Below are 26819 nucleotides of genomic sequence, written 5' to 3' on the forward strand. Positions count from 1 at the left end.
CTGAGAGATGCAACAAACAGATCCATAACTCCCTTATTTGAAGATGTGAAAACTGGGTTTGGAGGCGATGAAATGACTTTCCAAGGGTCATACAACTATTTCATAAAGGAGCCAAGACTAGAACTCATTCTATGCTTGCTTTTTGTTTGGTTCTACTTATTTCCCTTTCCAATCAGATCTTAATCCAGGACCCAGTCTTGGACACCTGCTCAGGTCTCGCATGTCTCATCCCGGAGTTCCTCAAGCTCGCGCTTTTACCTCAGTGTTCTTGCACATTATGGGACACAGACCCACTTTAACCAGGCTGCCAGGCATCGGCGTCCCAGGTCCTGGAAGGCAGATTCCTGCATCCTCAGCCTATCCAAGGTCTCCCTCTCTAGGGTTAGAGGCTGGAAATTGCGCTGGGGGACTGGAATAAATCCCTAAGTGCCTTCTTTGTGATCAGTCTGGCCTTGAGCCCTGACCTAAAGGGCAGTGCCAAAATTGCTGTGGGCTCAGTCTGTTGCCTAATTCTCCAAACATGAAGCTGCCCTCCAAATGAACCTGGACTCTGCGTGCACCTGGGAGAGGTAAGAAGGTAGCCACAGAAACAGCCTGGTGCCAAGGGCAGGGGAGCAGGGTACTACTCAAGGCCAGAAAAGGGGCACATGGCCTTTTTCCAAGAGCACTCCTGTCTACTCCCGTTCCCAGGACATGTTCCCAAGAGACGCTGCCCTACCTCTCGGGGTGTGAAAGCGGAAGACACAGCTTCGGGGGAAGAAGGAGAGCATGAAAAGAAAGGCCAAGGATGGGCAAACAGAGCCAGAGAGCTGGAGGAAAACGGGGAGCGACTGCTAACGGGCACGGGGTTTCTTCTGGGGGGATGGAAATGGTCTAAATTTGATTGTAATGATGGTTGCACAACTCTGAATTGCTAAAGACCATTGAATGGCATATTTTAAATGGGTAAACTGCCCGGTATGTGTATTATATCTCAACAAAGCTGTGATGTATTAAAAAAAAAAGCCAGGCACTGGCTTAGAGGCCCATGTGGAGGACGTAGAAAGCTGGAGCCCTGGCAGGGGTGGCCCCGCTTGACTGGCAGTGCTGCCAGAAGTGGCCATGGCTAACTTAGTTCCCAAAGAACTAAGTATGTAGGAAATGAGGAGAAACAGAAACAGCAGCTTCCTTGGGAAGGGATAAGCTGAAGACAACCCAAGTTTGTCCCTATTATTTGGAAGGTAGCAGGCTGACCGCAGAAACAGTTTTTAAATTCCTGTTCTATAGATGGTGTTTTTAATGCACCAATTTGGGCTGTGGAGTACAACAAAGCTCGTTAAGGCTGTAAATCTCCAGATACTAAAGGAACCGTCTAGAAAGCCACACTTTGCCCATTCTGCCGCCCAGTTGACTTCAGGTAATGGCTGCAAGGGAAAGAGGACATACATTGTGAAAAAATATTTTCTATCTTGTTCAAACCAGAAACTTCAAAATGCTAAACCCACTGACAGGATTGTAATACGCGCTGTGCACGTATCATTGATGTGCCTTTAGCCCTGCACAGATGACGGGAGAATGTCCATGTCCCTCTAGTCCCACTGGAGCTCTGGGAGCAACAGCCAGGTCAGGTGGATGACAAATTTTACAGTGAATGCTACCAACACTTATAAAAGTCACCAATCCTGGATATACCTGTGGGAGTACAGATTTGGGAAAAGAGTCTTCATTTTGGGGAAAATAGTAGAGAGGAAACAAAATCCTCGTTTGGTTTAACAAAAAAGTTGAGATGCCTTAAACTACTCATACTCAACTAACTCCTACCTAAAAAACTACTAAATTAAGTTCTTAGGCTTCTTTTGTTTTGTTTTGTTTTTCTCCTAAACAAAGAAATTTGGTTTAACTACAGACTAAAGACAACTGTGGCAGTTCCTTGTGAGGGAGAAAAAAAAACCGGTAGAAGTCATCTCTATTCTAGACAAAAAAAAAAAAAAAAAATCATAAAAAAGATTATGATGGCTGAAAATATTTCTTGAGATGAACCCAGATCTCCTAACCAGCCTTCTCCTAGGCGGGCAGCCTCGGGTGTTTGCTTTGGCAGAGTGTGACTCGATGTTCACATTTTCTTTTTCCAGACACCAAAATGACTCCCTGACACTTGAGCAAGGCTTCACTGATGAAATAATCAGTTGATGAGAGAACCCCCTGCAGCTGAAACAGAACAGGGGGGAGAGAAGAAAACCCAAGCCGGCCTCTTTGGAGTCCCTCACATAGGTAGCTCTAAATGCTGTGCGTGCTCTGGCAATCTCCTAAGAAAGACCGAGTGCCTGTGGTGTTTCCCACAGTTCAGTTTAGGGTTTAATTATGGTTATTTCTAACTAGTCACTGTTGTAATTTTTCATGATGGCCAACTTAAACCTGTACTTCTGGCCGGAAAGAGACACAAACAAACCAGCAAGAGATGAGATGTGTACAGTTTTGATTACAGATCTAAGAATAATGGCTTCGAAGGATTACAGCCTGCCTCCATGGCTGCCTTGAACTTTAACTGGCAACAGTACAGACAGATCTGGATTGAGGTAGAGCTGCCCTGCGCGTGTGGCATCAGACGTGTACCCAGACCCCTCCCCAGCCTAGAGCCTCACATGGCTATCTTGCTACTAAATTGTGAGTTCCTAGAAAGATTAAAACCGGATTTTATTTGCTCATTGATCAGTTCTTTGTACGTAGTAAGCATTTACTAAATGTTTATTGAATTTTTATAAAAGCTATTTAAGCTTTGTCTTAAAATGGCTGTTGTGACCAGCAAGTTTTTGGTTCAGTCAGGGTAAAGAGCCAGAACTGAAAGGAAGATGGAGTTACTACTGACCAGTCTGCTTCTCCTTTCCACGCCTCTGTCCTGTTTCCTTTCCTTGAATCATCTAGCAACCAGTGTGTCAGATTTCTAGTGTACTACTCAGATGCCAGTGCAAGCTGGCCCCCAGGCTGCATTCACCACTGCTGGCTGTCCCTCCTTATTCCAGGACCGGTGGGTGAGGCCAAAAGCATCAAAGGTTTTGGAGGAGGAGGGAGTAATCAGGAGCGGACAACTGCTGTCTCATCACCGACACATTATGTGACTTTCGGGCAATAACACTTGTCAGCTGAGGGAGAAGGAGGGTTTCAAGACAGTTCACTGAATATTAAATCCCCCAAAACTCAGTAATGAATTTGGATCATTGTTTTTGCTCAAGTTAGGGATAAAAATGAATATGAAGCCTGCTGGGGGAGTTGGGAAGTTTCAATCCACCGTTAAAGAAGCACACTCGTCGATATTACTAAATTCCTAAAGAACTGTGGGCAATAAGAGCCTCCCTCCCCCGCCCCTTTTCAACTAGCCAAATCATCTTCTTTCTAGACAAAGCTCCAGAATGCCTGCAGAGCAGACCGAGGACCACTTAGAATGCGAACCTAAGAACACTGGCAGGAGGCAGCGTTCTGTCCCTGCAGTGAGTCCCAGGGTGTTTTCTGAGCCACCTGAGTGTTGGAGATACTGTCCTTAGAGGTGAAGAACACAGCTTCCTTGTCTCCTTAAAGGGCTATCATTTATGAAGGTCTCTCAATCCTTCTTGAACCTTTTATTTTAATCGCATCACCTCCCAAGGTAGCAGGTTCCAGAACCACACTACCAACTTCATAAAGATAGGCTGCCTTGTATTGTATGAAAGCTTCTCAGGTTTCAAAGGAAAAAACACATTCAAAAGATACTCCCTTAGTGAAGTAATTCAGGATTTGGCTGATTTGTTCTCGTCCTAGCTATACCTTTTATTAGAAAATGTTCAGAGGAAGAATTCCTTACAAGAAAGACAAAATATATACACAAACACAACCAGCCTCTTGAGTGATAAAGACGTCACACACTTCCCCACATGGATACCATGACAATCCTACTAAGCAGCTATTTTAATTTTTAACTTGCACTGGCTCAAAAAGAACAGATCTTCAATTTTATGATACTCTCGTGTAACATCAGGCATTAGTCTTTTATCTTCTTTTAAAAATAACCTTTGTTTAAAAGAAATACTGCTATAGATCAGAACTCGGTTATCTTTTACTTAAAGAGCCCTCCAAGAGGTGCATGTAATACCATACAATTTGGAGGCCTAAAAACACTGTTACTGACTAATCTTTTATGAGGTCAGGGATTAAAGGACAGCCAAGTGGAGAAACTACTATGGTTGATTCCCATTCTAAAGAGACAGTTATAAAAAGACCTGATGATTTAGAATAAAAGCATACAGCTCTCCAAATATAGATTCCCAAAAAGTAGAGTATGAGGGGAAAAAATTTTTTCTAAAGTTTACAAATTTTGTACCGGTGTAGATAGTTCACTGGTCCAGGGGGACCTGACTGCTGAGACAATGCTTTGTAAAAGTCAAGGGTTCCATGGTTGTTTGGAAAACTTTAGTTGCCATTTAAAATGAAATGTCAAATATTCTCAGTGTGCCAGTTCTAAGGGAAACACACAACTGTATAATAAAAACAGATGACAACTAAAGTTGGCTCAATGATTTTCCAGAAAGGAAAATGCTTGAAAATAGTCAACAGGTCTAAGCAGAAGATACTGGAACAGGATTGCAACGTGTCCCCTATAGAGAGTGAAATATCATAGGTAGTCAACTGGGGTAGGAAGCAGAATTATGCAAACACTTATCATAAGACTGTAATCTAATTATGTTTCATAAAAGTAGAATCTGTAATGCTGTTTCCACTTTTGTCCTATACAATGATGAGTATATAGATGAATCAAAATCAAACACATCACAGTCGTACTTTAAGATTTTACTGGACAGAAAAGAACTGTAGGGGATAGGCATTCTTTCACTTAAATTCTGTCATAAGTAAGAATGACAGAATTAAGAAATTTGTGAGATATTGGGGGTGGGGAAGGAGCATTTTCCTTTTAATCATCTCATCTTTAGTGGTCAAAGGAAAAAATTCCTAAGATTGCTGATAAGAGAGAGATAGAACAAAGAGAGAGAGAGAGATTCAAACAAGATGATGGCAGGAGGAAGTGGAATTAGGCTCAACCTGAAGCTACAGGGAACTCACAAAAGAGAAGCTGGTATTATAAGCACTGATTAGATGCTAGACATTTAATCTTTACCATATATAACCCTTGAGAAAGAATTATTATCCCACTTACCCCTTTTCTAACTAATGAAGAAAATAAGAAAATAACTAATGAAGACAGCGATTAAATAAATAACTTCTCAGGTTACAAAGGGAGGCAAATTTAAATCTGAACCCACACGTTTCCATTGCCCTTGATGTTTACTACTATTATGAGCAGATTTTTAGGATGCTGATTGGTTAGTAAAGAAGAAAGCAACTTTAAAAATGTATAAGGATATTTTTTGGGTTAAAACAATATATAAATGTCGTCCTAACCCCTACTTAGCTCCACTGTGAAACCTATGCAGGCCAACACTCCAGGCCCCACAACCCTCCCAGCACAGTCAGCTAAGAGGCAGCAAGGCAGTTGTCATTCACCCACCTCGACCTATACGTGTAAGAGATTTATAATCTTTCCCATCTTTGAACCTAATGGTATTTCTAATATATTACCCAAAATATATCCATGATGAAAGGTTTTATAATAAGCCACTTCTCTTTGTGAGTTTGTAGCTGAAACTTAATAGAGCTTTTATCCATGAAGATGTATTCCTGTGTGTGACATCTTGACAATCAGCAGGACACATATTCTTCAAACCTGCGGGATGACAGACCTTAAGACCCCATCTGCCTACATGTACATTCTGTGAAGAGTTGTGTTTCATACGGCAGTGTCATGTTAGCAGCCTGGATTCATTTTCCAGATTTGCTTCTTCTAGGTAAGATATCTTGCAGGCACTCTGGTGGCTTTGATCCCTCTAAGAGGCCTTTTCATTTTCTCCTAAACCTTCATGGTAGTCAGTGTGACATACCACCAGATCGCCCCTTGGGAATAAAAGAGCTGTTCCCCCATTTGATGGGAGTGCTTTTGGAAGGTGGCCCTCAGCTTTCAGTCCTCTTTGGGGACTGTCTTGAGCTGAAAGAAACTGTCTTATCAAGGTCATGCCTCCTTCCAGGGGGTCCTGCATCCAGTGGCTGATCACTGAGTGGGTATAAATGCTCCGCTCTCGACCCAATGGGGACAACTGAGGGCTATTCCAGCCCCAGAGCTTCCTGAGCAGCAGCTAAGGTAGGGTCTACCTCACAACCCAGCTTCTCTCTCCGCTCAGTCCTGCTTCTCTTCTTATCACACGTGGGTCCCAGGAATAATCCAAATAAGCCTCTTGTACTCTAACTTCCGTCTAGGAATCTGTGGCTGGGAAGGCAGCCTGTGCTGTCATAATGGATCGCTGTCACCAGAATGTAGGCTCCACTGTCGCGTCCTTAACTCCTAGAACACGGCTTCAGCATTTGAGCAGATGTATGAATCACACACACAAAAGACACGGAAGGTCGTATGCAACAGTCAGTTAATGCCACTCTCAAGGGACACCTTGGTAGAAGTCAGTCCCGTCCTAGGGAGCATGCGCATTTGAGCTACCACATAAGGAAAAGTAGGCATTAATCAGTTAATGTGAGGACAGTCCCTGTATGACTCGGATGCAGATACTTTCCCTCCCTAAATTCAAAGCACTGGACATACTTGGGATCACATTCTCTCCCAGGAGGGGTCGAAGAGCAAGTATTACCTTAGTTCTCTGTCAAAAGAAGCCAGGGTACAAAGGATGATGTTAAGAGATTTGTCTCAAGTTCAACATGAAAATAAATGTGAAAGGCAAGAAACTAACTCAAATACCCTGACTCCTAATGCCCATTTCCTCAGATACCAAGGTCATCAGACGACCATCCTCAGTTTTATTCCACCAGCACATGCACGAGATAGTCTCTTAGACTGTGGTACCCAAGGTAGACACATACAGTTTGGAAACACCTTTCTTTCTGTCTCAGAGCAGGACTGCTTCCTAACTGTGCTCCACTAATTACTAGGGCACTAAATCTGTGCGTCTTTGCCACATATTCTGTTAACATGTCCTTTATTATATATTTTATATATTTTTTTAATTTAAAAAATTAGTACCAAATTCTCCATCATAAGGATTTGTAGGTTCTCTGATTTTCAGAGTAATTGCTTTTGGTGAATGGATCAAATCATATTTATTACATACTACCATGATGGTTTTAAAAAAAGAAAATGTACAAGTAGGAGTCTTTAAAATCATTATTATTAACTGCCATCTATACCGTGTGTATCTTCTATTCAGCATAATTGGGGTTCATTTTAGGGCTCAGAGTAACTGAAGGAAATTCATGCTCTCTCTAGATGGACTGAGATGAACAATAGACCATTATCAGTAAGGTCCAAGGTGAACTGTCTCTGTCCTTCCCTCTATAAATGCAAAGGTCTCAGTCCTGAAAGATGAATACCCTGAGGAGTGGGGAGTGCAAAAGGTCCTCTCTTAACTTTAAAACTAAAGACTGTGCAAGTTCCCAAAGCTGTGGATGCTGTGGAAAGGTCTGCATTCTGAGAAGGGGATAAAAAAGCATTTATATTTGTAAAGGAGTGAAAAATGTGTTTTCAAGTGAATTTGTTTATCCCATGAGGCATTTCTCCTCCTGGGGTTGTTGGGACTGACAGGCAGCAGGCCTTGCCAGGGTCTGTGGCTACTGCAGGCCTGGGCCTCCCAGGTCTGAGCCGTCAGCTCTCAGCCACACTGAGCTTCCCTTCACTGCTGTGGGGAGCGCGCTGTGTTTGTCAGAATTTAAGATGATTAAAAATTAAACGCCACTTCACAAAGCAAGTATTCCAAAACATCAAGCTAGTTAACCCAAAAGAATTTGATAAGATCTTCCTGAAAGGGGAGGGAATTGGGGCAAAGCCAGCCAACCCAAGCACATCAAAGCATTAAAGAAAGCCGTCACTCACCAAAGTGAGGCTTCTGGAGCGAGAACTGCTGCTTCGACTTTCCAAACTGCCCCCTCGGCTCAGGTCGCTGAGCCTGCAGCTGAGTGACACGTCAGAGTCCATCTCTGAAGAGTCTGATTTCTGGTGGTTTACAGGCATCCCCACAGCAACGTCGGCCAATGGCTTGATCACAGGAAGTGACGAAGGGGCCAGTGTCCCATTATGAAGTCGTGGTATTATCTCTAGAGAAACCAAGCACAAGTAACAAGGGTTAGTGAGCCCAGAGAGTAAATGCCTCAGCCACCCAAACGAAAGGCTTGGCATGAGTTAGAGTCTAGTCTTGACTATGATGAACGAGAAAGAGAATTCGGAATCCCTAAGTCAACTTGTTTGGTGATGCTCATTTGCATTTCTTCTCTATATCCATCTCTATTATCAAGGTGTAAGAATTATTTTTAAGAAAGGATGGAAGTGCTACAAATTACTTTGGTGCAGACGATTTTATAGACTAATGTTCTGGAATCTTCCTTTGCACTTGGGGTCTGTTCTTTCATGCTCTTTCATGTTCGCTTAGGCTGTCCCTGTGAGGTTTATTAATTCCAGTCTTTTCTGCTTCCACAAAATTGTGGTTCCTTTTCCAGCTTCGTGACAGTTCAGAGTTGAGGTAAAGTGACCTGAGCTAATAAACTACTAATGCAAGTTTGGTTGACATCTCCGAAATTCAAGACTCTTTGGAGGCCGTGATGCTATTGTAATTTCTACACAGAATCCTAAGGTCCCATCAGTTAATCCTATCAGGAAGTTCACATTTTCACGTTCAGGAGCAAGGACATCGAAACTGTCCCCCATAAAGCCTCTCAGTTTCATGCAGTCCTCTGACTCTTTTAGCAACAAATTCAGCTCGGCCCCTAAATAAGGGACATTTGAACTCAAGGAAACCTTCTAGAAGACCAAAGAAAAGTAATAGGAAATATGAGAATAAGCCTCCTGTTGATTACATATGACCTAATGTTTTGGCAAGTGAAGCAACAGATGCTCACCTGCTTCCTGACCTGAAAATACTGCCAGGTTGCCTTCCCAGCCCCTTTAAGAAGCAATGCTGAGGCCATCACTACAATTTGGCGTGTATGTGTGTGTGTGTGTGTGTGTGTGTGCACGCACATGTGCACTAATTTATATAGAAATTTTTATAGAAATGTGACCATTTGTCAAGAAAGTCCAATCAGTACTGAACACCGTTAGGGGGACCTTGTCTTTTAAGGCTTCAAAAATTACTGTGAAATGTTCTCAGAGGAATCCTGAAGACATCAGAACAGATTAAAAAAGAAACTCTTCCGTACTCCATTTCTCGTCATTTTTTAGGCGAATCAACACAAGTCATAATGGCGATTTAAGAGCAAGGATAGGGAACGGGTCATTCTGAGTATAGACACTTTCTGTAAGTTGCCGTTATTCCAAATGGTAAAAAAACAAAAAACAAAACAAAACAAAAAACACTTAAGGAAATATTAAAAGTTTAAAATTTGTTTAATAATAAGAAAGCCTAAGCAATACACACACTTCATAGAAACAGTTTACATTGCAATATGTAACTCAGAAGTTCAGACACCAAGGTGAAATTCTCCACAGTCTTCAGTCTAGTAAGTTAAATGCCTAATACAAGTCTAGTGTTCACCCACACACACACACACACACACAGACTGTGGGCATGTAAGTGTGCTGATGACAGTGGCAGGTGACAGAGCAAGGCAAAGGCAGCTGTGGGCATCAGAGCTACATCCCTGGGCCCTGTGAGCTGGCCCAGGAAAGGCGGGACAGGAAATGCAGAGAGGACAGGCCAATGCTTGGATTCTTTCTGGTTGGCGGATTCCAGCCCACTGACTCAGCATGAGTTCATTCCTGAACTAAGTAAATCACTGCTCCAAGGAAAGAAGGGGGCTGCAGGGCGGTGGTCTTCCCCCTACGCAACGGTGAGAAGGAAAGGCAGGGAAGTGAATACCAATTCACCTCCACAATGAAGGAACCCAGTGGAACCGTCTCGTGGGTGGACTTGGAGGGCGGCTACGATTCTGCGCAGTCCCAGCCACACTCTCAGGCCCTCAGTGGGTCAGAGGGCGGTAATTTACCACAGCACTCGAGAGGACACCTTTTGCTTGAGTTGCTGTAATTTTAAAGGCTATTCGGACACTATAGAACTATAACAGTTAGACTTCTATATTCTCTTGAAAGATGAAGCTAATCAGAATTCTCCAGAAGGCAGAGGTTATAGGGAGACAGTGAAAACCTTGGTTCAATATCCTTCACAGTCTCAAGGTGTCTATCTTCTTTCATCTCTTAAGGAATCAAGAACTAGGTGCTCCCGAGTCTTAGTTCCCAGGAACTGAAAATGTACAATTCCATGGGAGTTCTCCTGTGGAGACAGTAGTTTTCTGAGGAGGAAGGGCAAGGACGCAGCTTCTCCTCTGGTCTGCCCTGCAAAGGGAATACGATGAGATAAAGAGCACGAGACGCAGAGCACGAGACAATGAGCAGACGGGTCTGACGGCAGCGCCCACAGCTGTGAGTCTATGAAGGTCATCACTACTTTCCATTTAGTCTCCTTGTCCAATCAAGGGATAACTTTTTGGGTCTGCAAACAGTGTACTTTATAAAAAGTGACACCGGGGTCAGACCAAGATAGCCCCAATTGATGAAGAAACTGACTTGTACAGGAGAGCAGAAAAGGTATCACAAAGAAGTCGCAACAAACCTGACATTACAGGAGCAGAAATCTGAGCCCCGCGTGCTCATTTTCTGTTTATTCTCTTATACTTCCTGTGTTTATTTCTCGTTATTTACTAGTAACATCCTTTTTTTTGGTAAAGTCTAGTTTATCCGTTGAGCAAAGAGAACAAGAAGTTCATAAATGATTTACAGTCTTAGTAAAGGTACATCTTCCAGGCACGGCCGGTCAGGAGGCAGCAGCTATCAGAGCTGACCGTGCTGGGGGATCTGGTGGGGCTGTAGTTCGGTGGGCAAGGGAACCCCCTGAAGTGAGTGCACTGGAGTCCACAGAGGAAGGCAGCTCCTCTTCTCCTCCTGCTCCTCCTTCTTCCCCTGAACATTCCAGAAAGACCTGGAATGACCCAGATGGTACATGTAAAGCCCTCCTTCCACCATCACCCCACTCCATCTCAGTTCCAAACAGCCACTGTCAGGCCTACAGAGCAGTGCAGATAACTAGGTCTTTCCATGATTCACCTGAAAACTCTGGTTTCACCAAACCCCAAGTCTGAACTATGCCAGTCAAAGACCCGTCCACAGGCACCCCGTCCATGGGCACCCTGCCCATGGGCACGCCATCCACAGGCACAGGGGCTGTCAGCTTCGTCGCTCGCAGCTTTGGAGGCATCGCTGACTCCTCCCTCTTCCTGCACTCACACTGAACCAGCTGCCAGGCCTGGTGATTCTTCCTGCATCGTGTCCGCCGGTCCCACTTCCTTTCTAGTCCCTCTAGTTCAGGACCATGTTACCACACGCCATGTTACTGCAACAGCCACCTAACTCCTGCTTTTCCGCTCTTCCCTCGACCTCTCCTGTCTTCTTCTGCTGGGTTAATCTTGAAACACCACGTGGATGCCACCACTCTCCTAAAAGCAGTCAACTTGAACCCAGTCCCCACAGGCTCAGAATCAAAGTTGCATCCCATCAGTCAACACTTGCTTCAATTTGACTCCTGCTTCCTTTCTAGATTAAGCACGTTTATCGTTGATGTTTATTGTTTTCCTGCTTCACACTGAGTAGATTCTAGGTAAGTAATCTGCCATATGGCACCGACTCTAACGGAGGGCAGACGCATAAACTGCAGTCGCTGACATCACGGAGCTACGGGAGCAGAGGAAGGTGTGCCCGTGCCTCCTGGCAGGGGTCAGAGACTTTGCACAAAGGCGACAGCTAGGCCAAGCCCCACAACATGTGTCAGATTTAAGGCGGCTGCTAATTAAACAAGTGTGATGGGCACGCCAAGTGGAGAAAAGGCAGAGGCGGGGCTCCCTAGTCCTAGCTCCCAGGAACTCAAAATAGAGAATTCCAAGGGAAGTCTACTGCGGAGAAAGCATTTTTTTGTGGTCTCACTTTTCACACTTAAATATATGCTCCAACTTGAATTTATAGTATAGGGACCTACTTTCCCACCCCCAAGAAGGCTACCTAATTACTCAAATGCCAAGTATTGAAAATTCATCTTTTCCACTGTCTTGAAATACTAAATGCTATTTTATACCAAATGTTTGTATGTCTTAGATTCTATTTCTGAATTTCCTGTTCTCCATTTATCTTTCTATACATTAGGACTCAAAAAATACAAAACATAAGGTAAAAATTTCACTGACTCTAGCTACATAAAAATTAAGGACACCATAAACAATGTTAACAGAAAAACGTTAACAGATGTTTACAATGTCGAAGAAAAGGAATTGATAGCAAGGATACGTGAAGAACTCTTGTAAATCAACAAGCACAGGAACAAGACGGGAAACTCATGAAAAAAGAACAAGGAGGATGATTAGGCAGTTCACGTGAGAGGAAACCCGTGACCAAGAAGTAAACGAGGGATGTTCAACCTTATTTGTAAACAAAAGAAGCACAAGTTAAAACCAACATTTACTTTGTACCTACTGGATTAGCAAAAATTAGACACTTAAAAAAATAACAAATATCAGCAAGGATGTGGGGAAAACGGACCCTCCTGTACCACTCACTGTTGGGAGTGTTATACTAATACAACCATTCTGTAGACTCTCTGGCAGTACTTAGTGAAATAAGTATGTCCTGTGAGCCCCAAATCCCACTGCTCCATCTGCTCCAGAGGAATTCTCTCCCAGGAATAGAGGGGGACACGTGTGAGGATGGTTATTCACTGTCGCCTGCAGTAGTGCTGGCGGCAATCTCGGTCCGTCACCCACTAAGAACTCCAAGAACAAGTAAAACCCTGGTAAGCGCTTTTCCAGGGGGCTACTGTGCATCGGTCAGGACATACCAACTGGACAGTGGCATGGACAGATCTGAAAATGTGGTGAGTGAAAAGCTGTAATTCGATTCTTAGCACGATTCCATTTATTTCAATTTAAAACAGACACAACACTGTATTTTATATCCATATCCAGAAACACACACGGATGGGTGGATGAGGGGGAGGTGGGGCACAACTCAGTTGTCCTACAGCATCACCTGGTCTGTCATTCACTGAAAGGTACCTGCTTGTCACGCACCTGTCTCCTACCGCACCTGTCTCCTACTGCTGCAAACACAGAAAAGGAAGATTTCCTGGAGGTTTGAAGAATAATGACTTAGATCATTGTATCACCTAGGAACCTTCGAAAGGCCCAGTATCTAAGGAGAGGATATGGGACAGGAGACTTCTGATTTAATGAGGGGAGACGAGAAGACACGCATAATCTAGAAATCTAAGGCAATTTAGGAGGGAAGAGCTGCAGACGGCATGGCTTTCCCAGGAAGGAGAAAGAAACCCTGAAGATGAACTTGTCTTAGATCACAATTTAGCTCAAAATGAACCAGGGAAAGGTTGACCTGATCCAATTTACGGAGGAATCTAAGCTGGAAGTATAAATATATTAAGTTCCCTCACATTCAACTGCTAGGCTTGGGACCTAGTAGGTGGGGGGCAGGGAGTCATATCCTGTAAGACTCAGGTTCCCAACAGGCAAGCCAAACAAAATTACAGGGGTGATTACTGTCTTTGCTAGTTCTGAACGTGAATGGAAAACTTACCCACCTTAACCAGGTGATGTGGAACTAATTTTGCTCAGCATGTCTGTATTACACTTTGAAAGAGAACTGCTCCAACTCATTGCCGAGGTAAACTCTTCGCCAAAGAGAAGATCCAGGTGGGGTCTTAGGACTCTGAACCCCATGGACCTATGACCCTCATCCCCTGTCTAGTCACCCACTGTTAACTAAATGTGCTAAGGTACAGTCAGCAGAAGCATAGCCTAGCCGGTAACGGGGTAGAAATAAGCTTCTTAAAAATACGCCCCCCATGTCCGCCTCTACACTAGATCATCCCATTCTCGCCGACTTCCATTCACAGGATTCTGGGGAAGCTTTGTTCCCAAACCTAGAAAAACAATCTTAGGACAGAACATATCTTTAAAGCCATACTCTGAGAAATCCCAATATGATGATTTAACAGCCAAGCCATTTTCCAAAAGGTAAGTTTTTCTTGACCTTCAAGAACATTCAAAGTGAAGGAGTTTTACAATGGGAACGGTTTCTGAGTCACCACAGATCCTCATCATGAATAGGCTTTTTCATATGGTTAAGCTGATGGCCATTTTTAGTGGAATGTACACACTCTTAGATGAAATAATCAGTAAACACAGAGTAGTCATTGTGGCCTTAAATCGAGTAGGTCTGGACACGCGCTCCTCTCAACATGTATTCACGTGCTAGTCACTTAGCTCTGATTTCCTTGAACAAAGAAGATGGGAGTCCGATTTTTATAGTTTCTACCTGGTTCTGTGCTAATTCTATAATGTGTGGTAACAAAAATGAGTCTTATAATGACAAATTAACTAGAAGATGAAGCTATGAATGATGTCAAGACTCTTGTTTTGTTAACCAATTCATAAGATAAAAGGAAACTGAGTACTGAAATTCTTTCTTTTCTATTATTCAACTTATTAGGGCTTTAACAAAATTCTTAGACTAAATTAACCATTTCAATTCTCCCCTAAAAATAATTTACAGACTAAGCCCATGAAAATGCTTTTACTCTAGTTATCACAGCACATCCAGTAATTCTGGGCACAACTCTGCCTTAGGTCCGATGTACACACAAGTGCAATCTGTCACCTCACGCCCTCACCGTACAAAGACGCACATGTGCACATAGAGTCTACCAGCTGTACTCGCAGAGAGATAAAAGTAGTTGTTGGTCCTGTAGCTCATTTTCTTCCAAGTTTTCTATTCCAAAGTGTGCTGAAAATAAAACAAATACTCCAACATTCACTAGCGAACTGCAAATAGTATTTAAATAGCCTTTCTAAATCCTGAATTACTTCTGGTAGCAGGGGCCTGTTAAAGTTGGTACACTTTTCATTTTCCTAAACTCTACTGCCAAGGAACCTGTCTGTAAGAACAGAGTTTTGAGTGTCTCTCCAGAATCTGGCCTACCCTTATCTCTCCGACCTTATTTCCCACAATGTAAACCCTTTATCCAGCCTGTCTCCTACACATTCTGCTCAGTGAGTCACATTTTCACCGCCCCCCATCGCTCTCCTCCCAGCCTTCAAAGCCTGGCTCAAAAAAACGACACCGGGCCTTCTCAGCCCTTCCTTCACGGTGCTACTCAACAGGGACCTCTCCACCTGCCTCCTTCCCTTCCTACTGTTTATATGCCACCACTTGTTAACTACATAATGCCATTTCTTCTCACTCAGTTGTTTCTTATGCATGTAATTCTTTTTTCCTCAGTTAGACTAGAAACTCCCTGTAAGTCTCTCTGTCTTTTACTATAGCCACAGCATTTTGGAAAATATTTGTCACAAAATATGGACTTAATATTTATTACTTAAACAATATTTATATTTTAAAACTCTAAAATCATCTTATTTTTTGAGTAAAGAAAACAACACAGTGCCCTTGAAGAAGACCTTTGCGCTAAAAGAAGACCTTAAACTCTTAGGAGTGTTTCAAATATGTTCACATTGTTGTCGTAACCATCCTTTATCCCTCTATTGTGTATATAGACCAAATCCCTCACATTTAGGAGAAATTACTCTCATTCAACCTATAGGTGTCAATCACGGGCAAATGGAAGCATGGGGGGGTAACTTAAACACAGCCACAAAGGAGATGCTTCCCTTAGCTTTACAAGTAATATGCGAAAAAGAAAAAATTGGCACCAATAAATACATCAGACACACCAAGCCAGTAACGCTTCCCACTACTGACATGCAATAAACATCAACATGAATGCACGCACATGTACACCTACAGATGTGACCCACGACCAAAATTAACTTTGAACATGGGCCTCCACACAAACGGGCTGAAGTAAAATAAATATGTAGTAACTTTTCTTTAGTTTCGGCTTTTTCTCAATGTCAAGAATACAAAAACCTTGGGAAAAAAGGAATGCTTCCAAAAATAAATTCACTAGGCAAACTAACAAGCTAGGACTGTCTCCTCGCAGATCAAAGGCAAATCCACCTCAGGGTGAAGCTGGTTGGTGCTGGGAGGGCTGGGAGTGGAGAGTTAGTTTTGTTCCGGAGTTTTCAAATGTTGATGTGCTCAATGGTTTAGCATCCGGTTCATAAGATGTCTTTTCTCTGACTGGGTTTTTTCCTTTCTTCTGAAATGCCTTCCGTAAGGACTTTAAGCTCTAACTGGCACTCAGTGGTATTAAACACAATTTAACATTTTAAAGCCTACTAATTTTACTTCTGGAGAACAATTACCATGCTTTCATTTAGATTTTTTTTTTTTGGAAAGCTCTTTTTTGCACAGTGTAGAAAAACAAGGTTGATTTCAGACTGTGTCGATTGTGAATAGTTTCAAATATTAACAGAAGGCAGTATTTTCCTCAGGGCCATACAGGACACGAGAGTAATTGATTCGCCTACACTAGGCAAACAAGTTCACAGTAGCGCCTTGGCAGGCTGGCTGGTTCGCAGGTCCTGAGGGAAGAAATCTCCTATTAGCAGTCTGCTATCTATCATTGATGTGGATACTAGATTTTCCTAAAGTAAAATCTCACCTGAAAAAAACCTGGCTGGATTTCAGATTAGTTCCTAGTACCAAAACATTATGACCCAGGAAGAAGCAAACGGACAAACATCAACAAGGGTGAAAACCTAATTCTAGCTCATGAGATGTTTGCAAAGATAGACACTTCAAATTTTTATACTTAGCTCATTTTTAAATAAATTGACATTCTATATGCCTACTGCATTTCTGGATTCTTTAGCAAATTAAAAGAAGAAAATCCAGTTTATGTTGTTCTTTTGTTTAGCAGGTTTGTGCTTTCTCTTTATTCAGCAAATATTACCAGAGCACCCACTACGTGCTACTCTGGTGAGATAAAATGCAGTACTTCCTACTTGGAAGTCATAATTGTACCTTATTGTTTTTTAATTTTTTTTTTCTGAGAAGCACCAAATTCTTAGCAGAATTTTTCATTCATCCTCATAATAAAAACAAACCCCACTTGGAGCATGTTCATTTCACATGGTATTTATAACCAACCCCTGGTTAGATTGGAAGCAGACATCTGACTGGCACATCTTATCTCAAATTGAACAGATTTCAATCCAAGCCAGGGACGGGGCACAGCTCACCAAGACCTGCCGGGTCCATCAATCCACTACAGCAAGCTTTAACCACATCAGAACATCTACCCTGTGGGTGGCTCTCTTCTCCCCAGGTTCTTCTTAGATACCCTCTGGGAACCTAGTAACAAAGTGCTGAAATCACTCATTTCAAATCCAGGCCTTTAGGCACAAACTCATATCCCAATTGACAGAGCAGAAGAGATAAGGGGTTTTCAGCAGTTTTTCAAGAAATGGAGACTCCAACTGACAGTTAAGATACTAACAGAAATTCAAGGAGTGTCCTCAGTGCCCCACACTGGGGACCCTTGAGGACACCTCCCCCCAACATTTATTCCCCACAGGGCCCTTTTTGGTGACGGGCACACTTGGCTCCCAAGCCCCTTCCTGCTGTCTTTAGAGACTCTGGGGCTGGGGGAAGAATGGGGGGCTGTCTGTGAGTCTGCAATCACCAGATCACTGCTGACTCAGTTGACTGGGGCTTCCGTTTTAATTTAATTTTTAATACTTAGGTGGTTTTTTTTCTGGCAACAAATGTTGGTGTTTTCACTACTTTTGTTTCTTGTTGGCTAGTGGTAAGGACCGGGTGCCTGGCTCTTGGCTTGGCTGGGGTGGGGGGTCAGAGAGGACAGTTGGCATTGCCCCCAGGGAGAGGGCCAAGAGGCTTGGCTGGAGACAAAGGCATCTCAAGAATCTCCCCTGGTTCTCTGCCTTCTCCTAGCATGCCCTGCTCTGCAGCAGGGGCTTCTGGGCTCTTGGTGGGCTTCCTGTCCCCGTCTCCCCCAAATCCTGAGCAGGGGTGTGGGGATGGTGGCTCCTGTCCATAGGCTCTGTGTCTCCAGGGGTGTTAGGAGCTGCCCCGAGCCCACGTCCTGGCCAGACCCCACTGGTGGGGGAAGTGTTGGTCCCCGTCCTGGTGCAGGTTTACAAACTCTTGAGGTACAATTCCCTGGTCTCCCTGGAGGCAGGTGGGAACTGCACCCCCTACCCCCACTCTCCATCCCCAAAAGCTCAAGATGGGGTCAGTGTGCCTCCAGAACTGGGTGGGGGGAGAGTTGTCAGGCAATCTGGGAGGGGGAATGTAAAGGCTAAAATAAAACAAACAAAGTTTGTCAAGTAAAAACATAAAGAAATTCAAAGACTGCCTATCAACCTCTCTGGGAGAAAACTCAGCACCTTTAAGTAGTTTGACAGTGGAGTCTGACAATTACGTAATGGCAAAGGTCTCACGGTAAACCTCACTGCCTGGGAAAACCAAAACGAAATTATTAATACCATCCTGATGAAATGAGAATTACCTAAGAAATACCTTGTTAAACACGCTGTATTTTTATGTGAATTTTCAAGTACACTGACTTATTCTTTTTTAAAAAATCTTATTTTTAAATTATAGGTGGCATAGCATATTATATTAGTTTCAGGTACATAGTATAGTGATTAAACATCTATATATCTTATTAAGTGATCACTACAATAAGTCTAGTACCCATCGGACACCATACATAGTTATTATATATTGATTATATTCCCTATGCTGTACTGTACATCCCTGTGACTACTTTGTAACTGGAAATTTGTACTTTCTATGCCCTTCACCTTTTTCAGCCAACCCCCCAAACCCCCTCCCATCTGGCAACCATCAGTTTGTTCTCTGTATTATGAGTTTGTTTCTGTTTCATTTTGTTTGCTCAGGTTCCACATGTAAATGAAATCATACCATATTTGTTTTGGTCTGACTCATTTCACTTAGCACACTATATCCTTTAGGCTCATCCATGTTGTTGCAAATCCAAGATTTCATTCTTCTGCACGGCTGAGTAATACCCCATTGTATATATGTAGGACAATTTCTTTATGCAGTCGTCTATTGATGGGCATTTCAATTGTTTCCATATATTGGCTATTGTAAATAATGCTGCAATGAACATAGGGGTGCATATATCTTTTCGAATTAGTGTTTTGGATTCTTTGGATAAATACCCAGACGTGGAATTGCTGGGTCATAAGGTAATTCTATTTTTAATTTTTTGAGGAACCTCCATACTGTTTGCAATCCCACCAACAGTGCATGAGGGTTCCCTTTTCTACACATCCTTACAAACACTTGTTCTTTAATTTTTGATAATAGCCAATCTGATAGGTGGGAGGTAATATCTCATTGATTTTGATTTGCATTTTCTGGATGATTAGTGATGTTAAGCATCTTTTTATGTACCTGTTGGACATCTGTATGTCCTCTTTGGAGAAATGTCTACTCTGATCCTCTGCCCATTTTTTTTATACTTGGATTGTTTGGGTTTTTTTTGATGTTGAGTTGTATGAGTTCTTTAAATATTTGGGATATTAACTTCTTATCAGATGTGTCATTTGCTAATATCTTCTCCCAGTCAGTAGGTTATCTTTTTGTTTTGTTGATGGTTTCCTTCATAGTACAAAAGCTTAAGGGTCTAACATCTGGCCTGCAATTATTAGAGTGAATTATTTGAAGTTGTCATTTGTGTAGGTTAGAAATAATTGGATATCAGTAATTTCATATGGTTAATCTAATGTTTTTGGAATCGAATTGATAATTAACATTGTAAAAAAGTGAAGTGTTTCTTGAAGTGAAATTTTGGTTTAATATGGTTTTATTACATGTTGATACTAAAATATTTTTCTTCAGAAGCTACCTCTAAAATCACAATAGGGTACAACACGAATAAATGTCTAATACACAACATAATTACACACATTTTAAAGACATCTGGTTCATAAAGTGAAGTTGCTGCATTAGCAGGAGCTCAATCAAAAAATTCATTAGTTTTCTAGTGTGTGTGGAGGACACGTTAGCATACGAGGAAACTGAGGTCCAAAGGCTGCAAGTCAATTTGACAAGTCAGAAAGAGCTGGGTCAAGGTCTTTAGCTTGCTACTCTAGAATAATGCTTTTTAAAACTTTTTTATACGCAAACTTCTATTCTACGTTTGACATTTTCGTTGCCATCGCCTTGTTTGTACCATCGTATCTGTATCTCCACGTTTCTATCCTCCCTGCTCAACCCTGAACATCTCACTCAAGTTACTCCCACCCACGTTATTCCCACCATGTATGAATGTCTACTGCACAGTAAAGTCAGAACACAGACCTGCTGTCATAACCCTGTTCATAAACCTTCAGTGGTTAATGCCCCAAAATGAACCTTAAACTCTTTAGCATGATAATCAAAGCCACAATTCTGCAATTCTAATTTTCCACTGTCCTCCCGTGGAAGCCCAGCTCCAATGTTACAATCTCCAACAGTTATTCTGATGCCCATGAAGGGAAGAATATCTCTGTCCTCGTTCCCAAAAGACTTTTGGTCCTCTGCTATGCACTCACATTCAACAGTTACATTCTCGCATTTACTGGGTCACAGTTTCTCCAGGGCTGGGACCACACCTCATTCACCTCTGCAGTGCCAGTTGTGCCTTGCATGGTAGGACCTTAAATGTTCATGTAAGCTCTTCAAACCCTCTCAATCTACCAAAAATACCAGATGCACCATTTTAGAAGGCAGCAATCAACCAAAGTTACCAGTTTAGTTTAGCATAAAAGAGCACAGGCATTTTTTTCCCATACAAGATAATTCCTTTAAGTAGGTTGTGCAAAAAAAAACTGTTTTAAATACACTCACAGAGTTAGGTTTACAAAGGAAAGCTGTGGTGAATCATTAATTCATAATCTCCAGTTTCAAGGACTGAGACGGCCTGAGATGTCTTTTAGTCCGGCCCCAATTGTTATAGACCAGGAAACCAAGTTCCAAAAAGGTAAAGTGGTGAATCCTAGGGTCACACAGCTATTTGGTGATGACACCTGAGGCGGATCCCATCACTTCCAATTTAGTGCTGCTCTATTTCCCTAAGCCAGGCTCTATTAATCTGTTAATTAAAAAAAATAAAATGTAAGCTGTGAACATCAAAAACAGAAGCATATGAGGACTGATACAGTTGTATGTCCAATGACTAGCTCAGTACTCAGCACTTTGTTGTGGCCAAGAGCCCACAAATATCGCTGAATGAATCGATGCAAACCCCAGGCCTTAGGATCAGTAAGTAAAAAGGCAGAATATTAATTATTTCACAGCACAAGTCAGACAACTAGTGTCCTAGAAGGAGCAGCAGAAGCCTGAAAGAAAAACAGAAAAAAGAACACAAAAAACAAAAACCATGAAACAACAGAAGGAAGATTTGAGAAAGAACATAATATACAAACCACACCCTGTGAAAATAACTACATTTACTCATATGCAAGATTTTGGTGATATAAAAGCTAATACAAAAGAGAATCAAGTCCCTGAATAGATATTTCTCCAAAGATCTATAAATGGCCAACAAGCACATGAAAAGATATTCCACATTATTAGTCATCAGGGAAATGCAGATCAAAACTACAATGAGACCATTTCACAGCCACTAGGATGGCAATTAAAAAAACCCCACACAAAATCACAAGTGCTGGCGTAGATGTGGAGAAATCGGACCCTCCTACATTGCTAGTGAGAATATAAAATGGTGCAGTCACCGTGGAAAAGTTTGGTGATTCCTCAATGGGTTAAATATAGAATTACTGTATTACTGTATTATGCAGGAATTCCACTTTTAGGTCTAGACCCACAGGGCTGAAGACAAAAACTCGTAAACAAATGTTCATAGCAGAATTATTCACAGTAGCCAAAGGGGGAAACAACCCACATGTCCATGAAATGATGAACGGATAAACAAATTGTGGTCTATCCATACAATGGAATATTATTCAGCCATAAAAAGGACTGAGGTACTCATCCACACTACAGTATGGATGAATCTTGAAAACACTACTAAATGAAAATCAAGCCAGCCACAAAAGGCCACATATTATATGATTTCATTTATATGAAATTTCCAGAACAGGCAAATCCATAGAGACAGAAAGTAGATTAGTGGCTGCCAGGGGGGAAATGGGGAGTGAAAGCTTTACGCATATGGAGTTTCCTTTTGGGTGATGAAAAAGTTCTGGAAATAGATAGTGGTGATGGTTGCACAACACTGTGAATGTACTTTTTTTTACGCTTTAAATATGTGCAGTTCATTGAATGTCAATTATACCTCAGTAAAGATACTTAAGGGGTTATTACTCTGTGAGGGGTATAAATGATAAATGTCTATCACAGTGTTTCGTACACATGAAACTAATACAAAATATATATATATATATATTTTATGTGACTGTTTATATAAATAACCCTAAAGTTATTGTAATAAAAATTAAAATTAAAAAAGAAGATATTTAAAAGAAAATTAAAAGGATTGGAAAAGATACATCAAGCAAATATTAACAACAGTAACAATGAAAAGATTACTTCTGGCTATATTAAATCAGGCAAAAATCTCCATTAGTAATGAAGGTAACTATGTAATGATAAAAGTTCAATTCCTGTTAGACTTTGTATGTCTAACAATATAAACTTACAAATGCATGTTGTTAGATATTAAAATATAAAGTTGTATGCACAGATAGTCTCAGAGTACCAGTAGATATTGACAGATCCCCATTAGTGAGGTCTTTCAATATATTTCAGTTATTGATATGTTAAGTAGACAAAGTTAGTGAGGAATAATGCAATTAATAAGGTGCATTTAATGGCTATCTCTACAGAAAAAAAAAGAAAACCCATTCTTCTCAAACACATACAATGTGAAAGTACTTAATAATACCACTGATTTGTATACTTTAAAATGACAAATTTAATACGTACTTTACAATTTAAAAAAGAGCGAGAGAATCAAGTCTTCACGGTTGTCGGGTCTTTGCAAATATCCTGCCTGAAGATAACGCATTCATAGAGCTATCACATCCCGATCCAATAAGGCGGAATGTTCTGCCCCACACTTTCCTTTACCACCAATCCTGGCTGCATGGATTAGAAATCCAGTACCCACATTCTTAAAATACGATTCAAAATTAATGCTGTGAGTCCTGGACCAGATGGATAAGGGTGTTATGGAGAGGTGCAGCTTCAAGGTGGTTCTCTACAGATGTTGCCAGTATTCCCACTATATTGACCCCACTGTGTCGGCGAACAGAGGCTTTCAGTACAAAGCCCCTGGACTCAGTCAAAGGTCTAAGAGGAGAATGCCGCAGGCTATCACAGGGAGAGCTGCGGAGCACAGCGGGGAAGCCACCACTGCCACCAGAAAGGGCAATGGAAACTGAAACGAAACGCCGCCCTTCAGCAGCAAAGGAAAGAGCTCAAGTTCTGGGATGCTCCTAGGATTCTCTGGCACCTTCTCCTGAATGGCCTCCGTGCCACTGGCAGCTGTCCCACAGCCTTGTAGATAAGATGCACTTGAACTTTTTGTTCCAGAGGATCCCCTGTTCTCCGCTCCACCCAAGCCTTTCACCTCTCTGGATTCAGGCTTCAAGGCTCCACTCCACCTCTTGTAGTTATTTGAGATGATCTTTAGCATCAACACAGGGTGACAACTATAGGCTCCTTAGGTGTCTGAGAACTTTGGAACCAGGGCCAGGTATATCTTCAGCTCCTGAGGAAGGCTTACTTGATCTGGTTTTAATCAGTTTGGGCCATATGGCTGTTATCTGGGTATGTTTGTATGTGCAGTGACTAGCTCAGTGCTCAGCTCATTGTGGGTGTTCAACAGTCTACAAATATAGCACTGAATGAATTCATGAACACCCGGGGCCAGCCCGAAAACAGGCACATCCCCTCTGCCACAAAGGGGGCCACCACCCAGTCAGACACACTCAGATTTTCTGAAAAGCATCTCTCCTCTTTCCAGCCTTTTCTACATTAGCATTCTAACGATGGCTTTCTGATCTCTAGCAATGGAGAAAATATGTTACTTTTAAATTATCAGCATCCAAAAATTTCAAAGGAAAGCTCATTTGAAGATGGCTATTACTGGTCTGGGCAAGAAAATACACAAGATTCCATACATACGCTGTCAAGTTTGGCAAGAGAGATTTTAGACAACTTCCACCCTTCCCACCCAATCCCAAGTAAATAGGGCATTTGTTTGTATTTCCACATTGGCCTCATGAAGGAAAATACCTCCCCCACCTAGAAAAACAATCTGTAACATTCAGACATGGAACTATGAGGGCAAACTTTGTAGTGAGCGTGAAGTATGTAGTGCTTTTAAAAACATAAAGCAGAAAAGTATCTTTAATAAAGGTTACTCCTGCGAGCATTATCCTGAAGTTTACACTTATACCTGGTTTAGTGTTTTTCTACCTTTGAGAAATACGGGTTAAAAAGAAATTGTTCTCCATTAAAACTGGAGCTAGAAGGAGCCTTCTTCCCACAGTCTCCAGCAACAGACCTGAACGTTTTACTCTGTTTTTGGGGGTGGGGGTGGGGAAAAGGCACAAAAAAATCATTTTCCTTAACTCACTTTAAGTTTTCAGCTCTGCATCAACTAGGTCCTGGCAGAGAGTTGTTTTCTGAGGTTAGTTCCTGCGGTTTTTTTTAAAAAAAAAAAGCTAGACGCTTAAATTTAGACTCCGTAAAACAATACTGGGAAAGTTTCAAAGCCTTGGAGAAATACTGGAGTTTATTTTATTGCCTTTTGTTAAATTGCATCACATCGACCCCATTTTCTTCTCTTTTGAAAATCCCTCCCGCCCCGGCTCACTAGCAGATCCTACACGTGTCTGCTTGATTCAGTTACCCGCTGGGGTCGGGGGTTAGGCAGCAGAGGTGGGGATGAAAATCTACCGGTCGCTGTGCACCAGCACCAGTCTAACAGGTGGCTCTGACCACCTCCTTCCCGCCGCGTGAGGGACAGACAGCCCGGAGAGTTCGAGGGCCGGTGTAGCAAGTGGGGCGACGACTCCCTCGCCCATCTCGGGACGGCGACGGGAGGGGTGTTAGGGACACCCGGGACTGCTCTGCGCACAAAGCGAAGCTTGTGCCACCGACCGCCGTGCGCCCCCAGCCCCCAGAGAACAACCTCGGAGCGGGGAGACGCCGCGTCCTCCCTCCTGCCCGCGACCGCGGCGCACGCGAACCCCTGAAATCCCACAGGAGGGAGCGGGTTTCCCGTGAGTGAGGTCACCGGGTTGACCACGCTCCTTCAGACTGCGCCAGCCTTTCCTAACTTCCAGGAGACGGGCACAAGCGGTGTGGAGGAGAGGGAGAGCTCGCCCAGAGACCCACGCAAGGAGGGCACCGCAGAAAAGCGTGGGAAGCGCAGGCAGCAGGTCACAAAAAAATGGGAACACCTTTCTCTACCTGAAACCCACCCGACTTAGCCTCCCTCATCAGAGTCCAAACGCCGCCCAGCTCACCGACGTGCCAGGCGAGGGGACAGGCTGCCAGGACTTACGCCGCCCTTCTAACCCTACCCTCGATCGAAAAGTCCGCACTCACCTGGCAGGAGCCCCCTTCCCAGGGACTGCAGGTGCCCACCCGGACCGCCGCCCGGAGCCCTCGCGCCGTGGGACAGCCGACCAGCCGGAGCGCTCCTGGCCAACAGTCCCGGCCCGGCCCACCGCGCGTTCACATTCCCGCCGCGCGCTCCCCTGCCGCGCGCGCTCTTATGCGCGCTCCCCGACCGCCGCGCGCTCCTCTACCGCGCGCTCGCTCATGCGCGCTGCACCTCCCTGCCGCGCGCCCACCAGCCAGGGCTCGGCCCCCGAAACGCACAAAGCGCGCGCCCGGCGCATTTAAAGGGACAGGCCCCCGCTCCCGAGCTGCCCCTGGTTTCCTCTCGCAGGGTTCCTCGGTCTCCTTGTGATGTTTGAATTGGGCACCATCTGAGTGAAACCCCACCCGCCATCTCTTGTGTTACACACGTGGAGAAAAGTAATAGGGATTTGCGTTTGAAGTTCTGAAGAAACGGGACATCCTCTCCCAACATTCCCCCTCCCCCGCCCCGTCAGCTTTGAGAGGTTATTTTATATTTACTGGCAATAATAACTACTATATATAGAATTCTCATTACCTTTGGACAAGGCATTTAACATACAAATATTATTTCATTTAATCCACAACTATCCCGATTTCTTGCTCCCATCTCACAAAGGAGGAATCTGAGGAAAACAGGATCAAAGAGGCCAAGAAACTCGTTCCAGAGTATTCACCCCATTGCTTGTTGCTATTTTCTCCTTGCCTCTATCACTGGGAACATCGACTGAGGTAATAGCTGGTGTGGAACGCTTTGTAAGTTGGTGGAAGTTAATGGTACTAGTGCTTCCGTGGGAAGGAACAACTCTGGGAAGGGAGAAAGCAAGAGTTACGGCCTTTATTAATTGTAGGGTTTGCTATATACTCAATGGCAGACATTATAACCACCTATGTTCCAAAATGCTGTTGGTGCTTATCCCCATTCTACAGAAAACTCGGGAAGGAAGTGGTTGGTTGTGCAGAATGGCTGACTCACTGGCAGCACTCAGGGCTGAGCCCCAATTCCTTAGTCCTGAGATCATTTCTTTGCCGTCCCCAGGAAGAGATACCTGATTAAAGGGGAGAAAACTTTTTCTCTAATAACACATTGGCCTCATCTAACTCCCTGCATCTTTAATTAATGTTTGCAAAGCACTTTAATCTACCCAATGTGCTA

General features: G+C 43.0%; 1 protein-coding gene across 2 annotated transcripts in view; it reads right to left on the bottom strand.

Moving 5' to 3' along the window:
• PROSER2 (proline and serine rich 2) overlaps positions 1-25826 on the bottom strand; it is a 40984-nt gene extending 15158 nt beyond the window's left edge. Inside the window, exons 1-3 of one of the 2 annotated variants that reach the window (XM_074324985.1) lie at positions 25628-25826; positions 24651-24712; positions 7934-8154 (exon numbers count right to left, since the gene is read on the bottom strand). In XM_074324985.1, coding sequence (XP_074181086.1) covers positions 7934-8071 — 138 coding nt within the window. In that variant the 5' untranslated portion in view covers positions 8072-8154; positions 24651-24712; positions 25628-25826. The remainder of the gene's footprint in view (positions 1-7933; positions 8155-24650; positions 24713-25627) is intronic. The other variant, XM_019710278.2, reaches the window with a different exon arrangement.
• Positions 25827-26819: the final 993 nt, after the last annotated feature.

This window comes from Rhinolophus sinicus, linkage group LG02 (assembly GCF_036562045.2).
Source record: "Rhinolophus sinicus isolate RSC01 linkage group LG02, ASM3656204v1, whole genome shotgun sequence".
NCBI classification, from domain to species: Eukaryota; Metazoa; Chordata; class Mammalia; order Chiroptera; family Rhinolophidae; genus Rhinolophus; species Rhinolophus sinicus.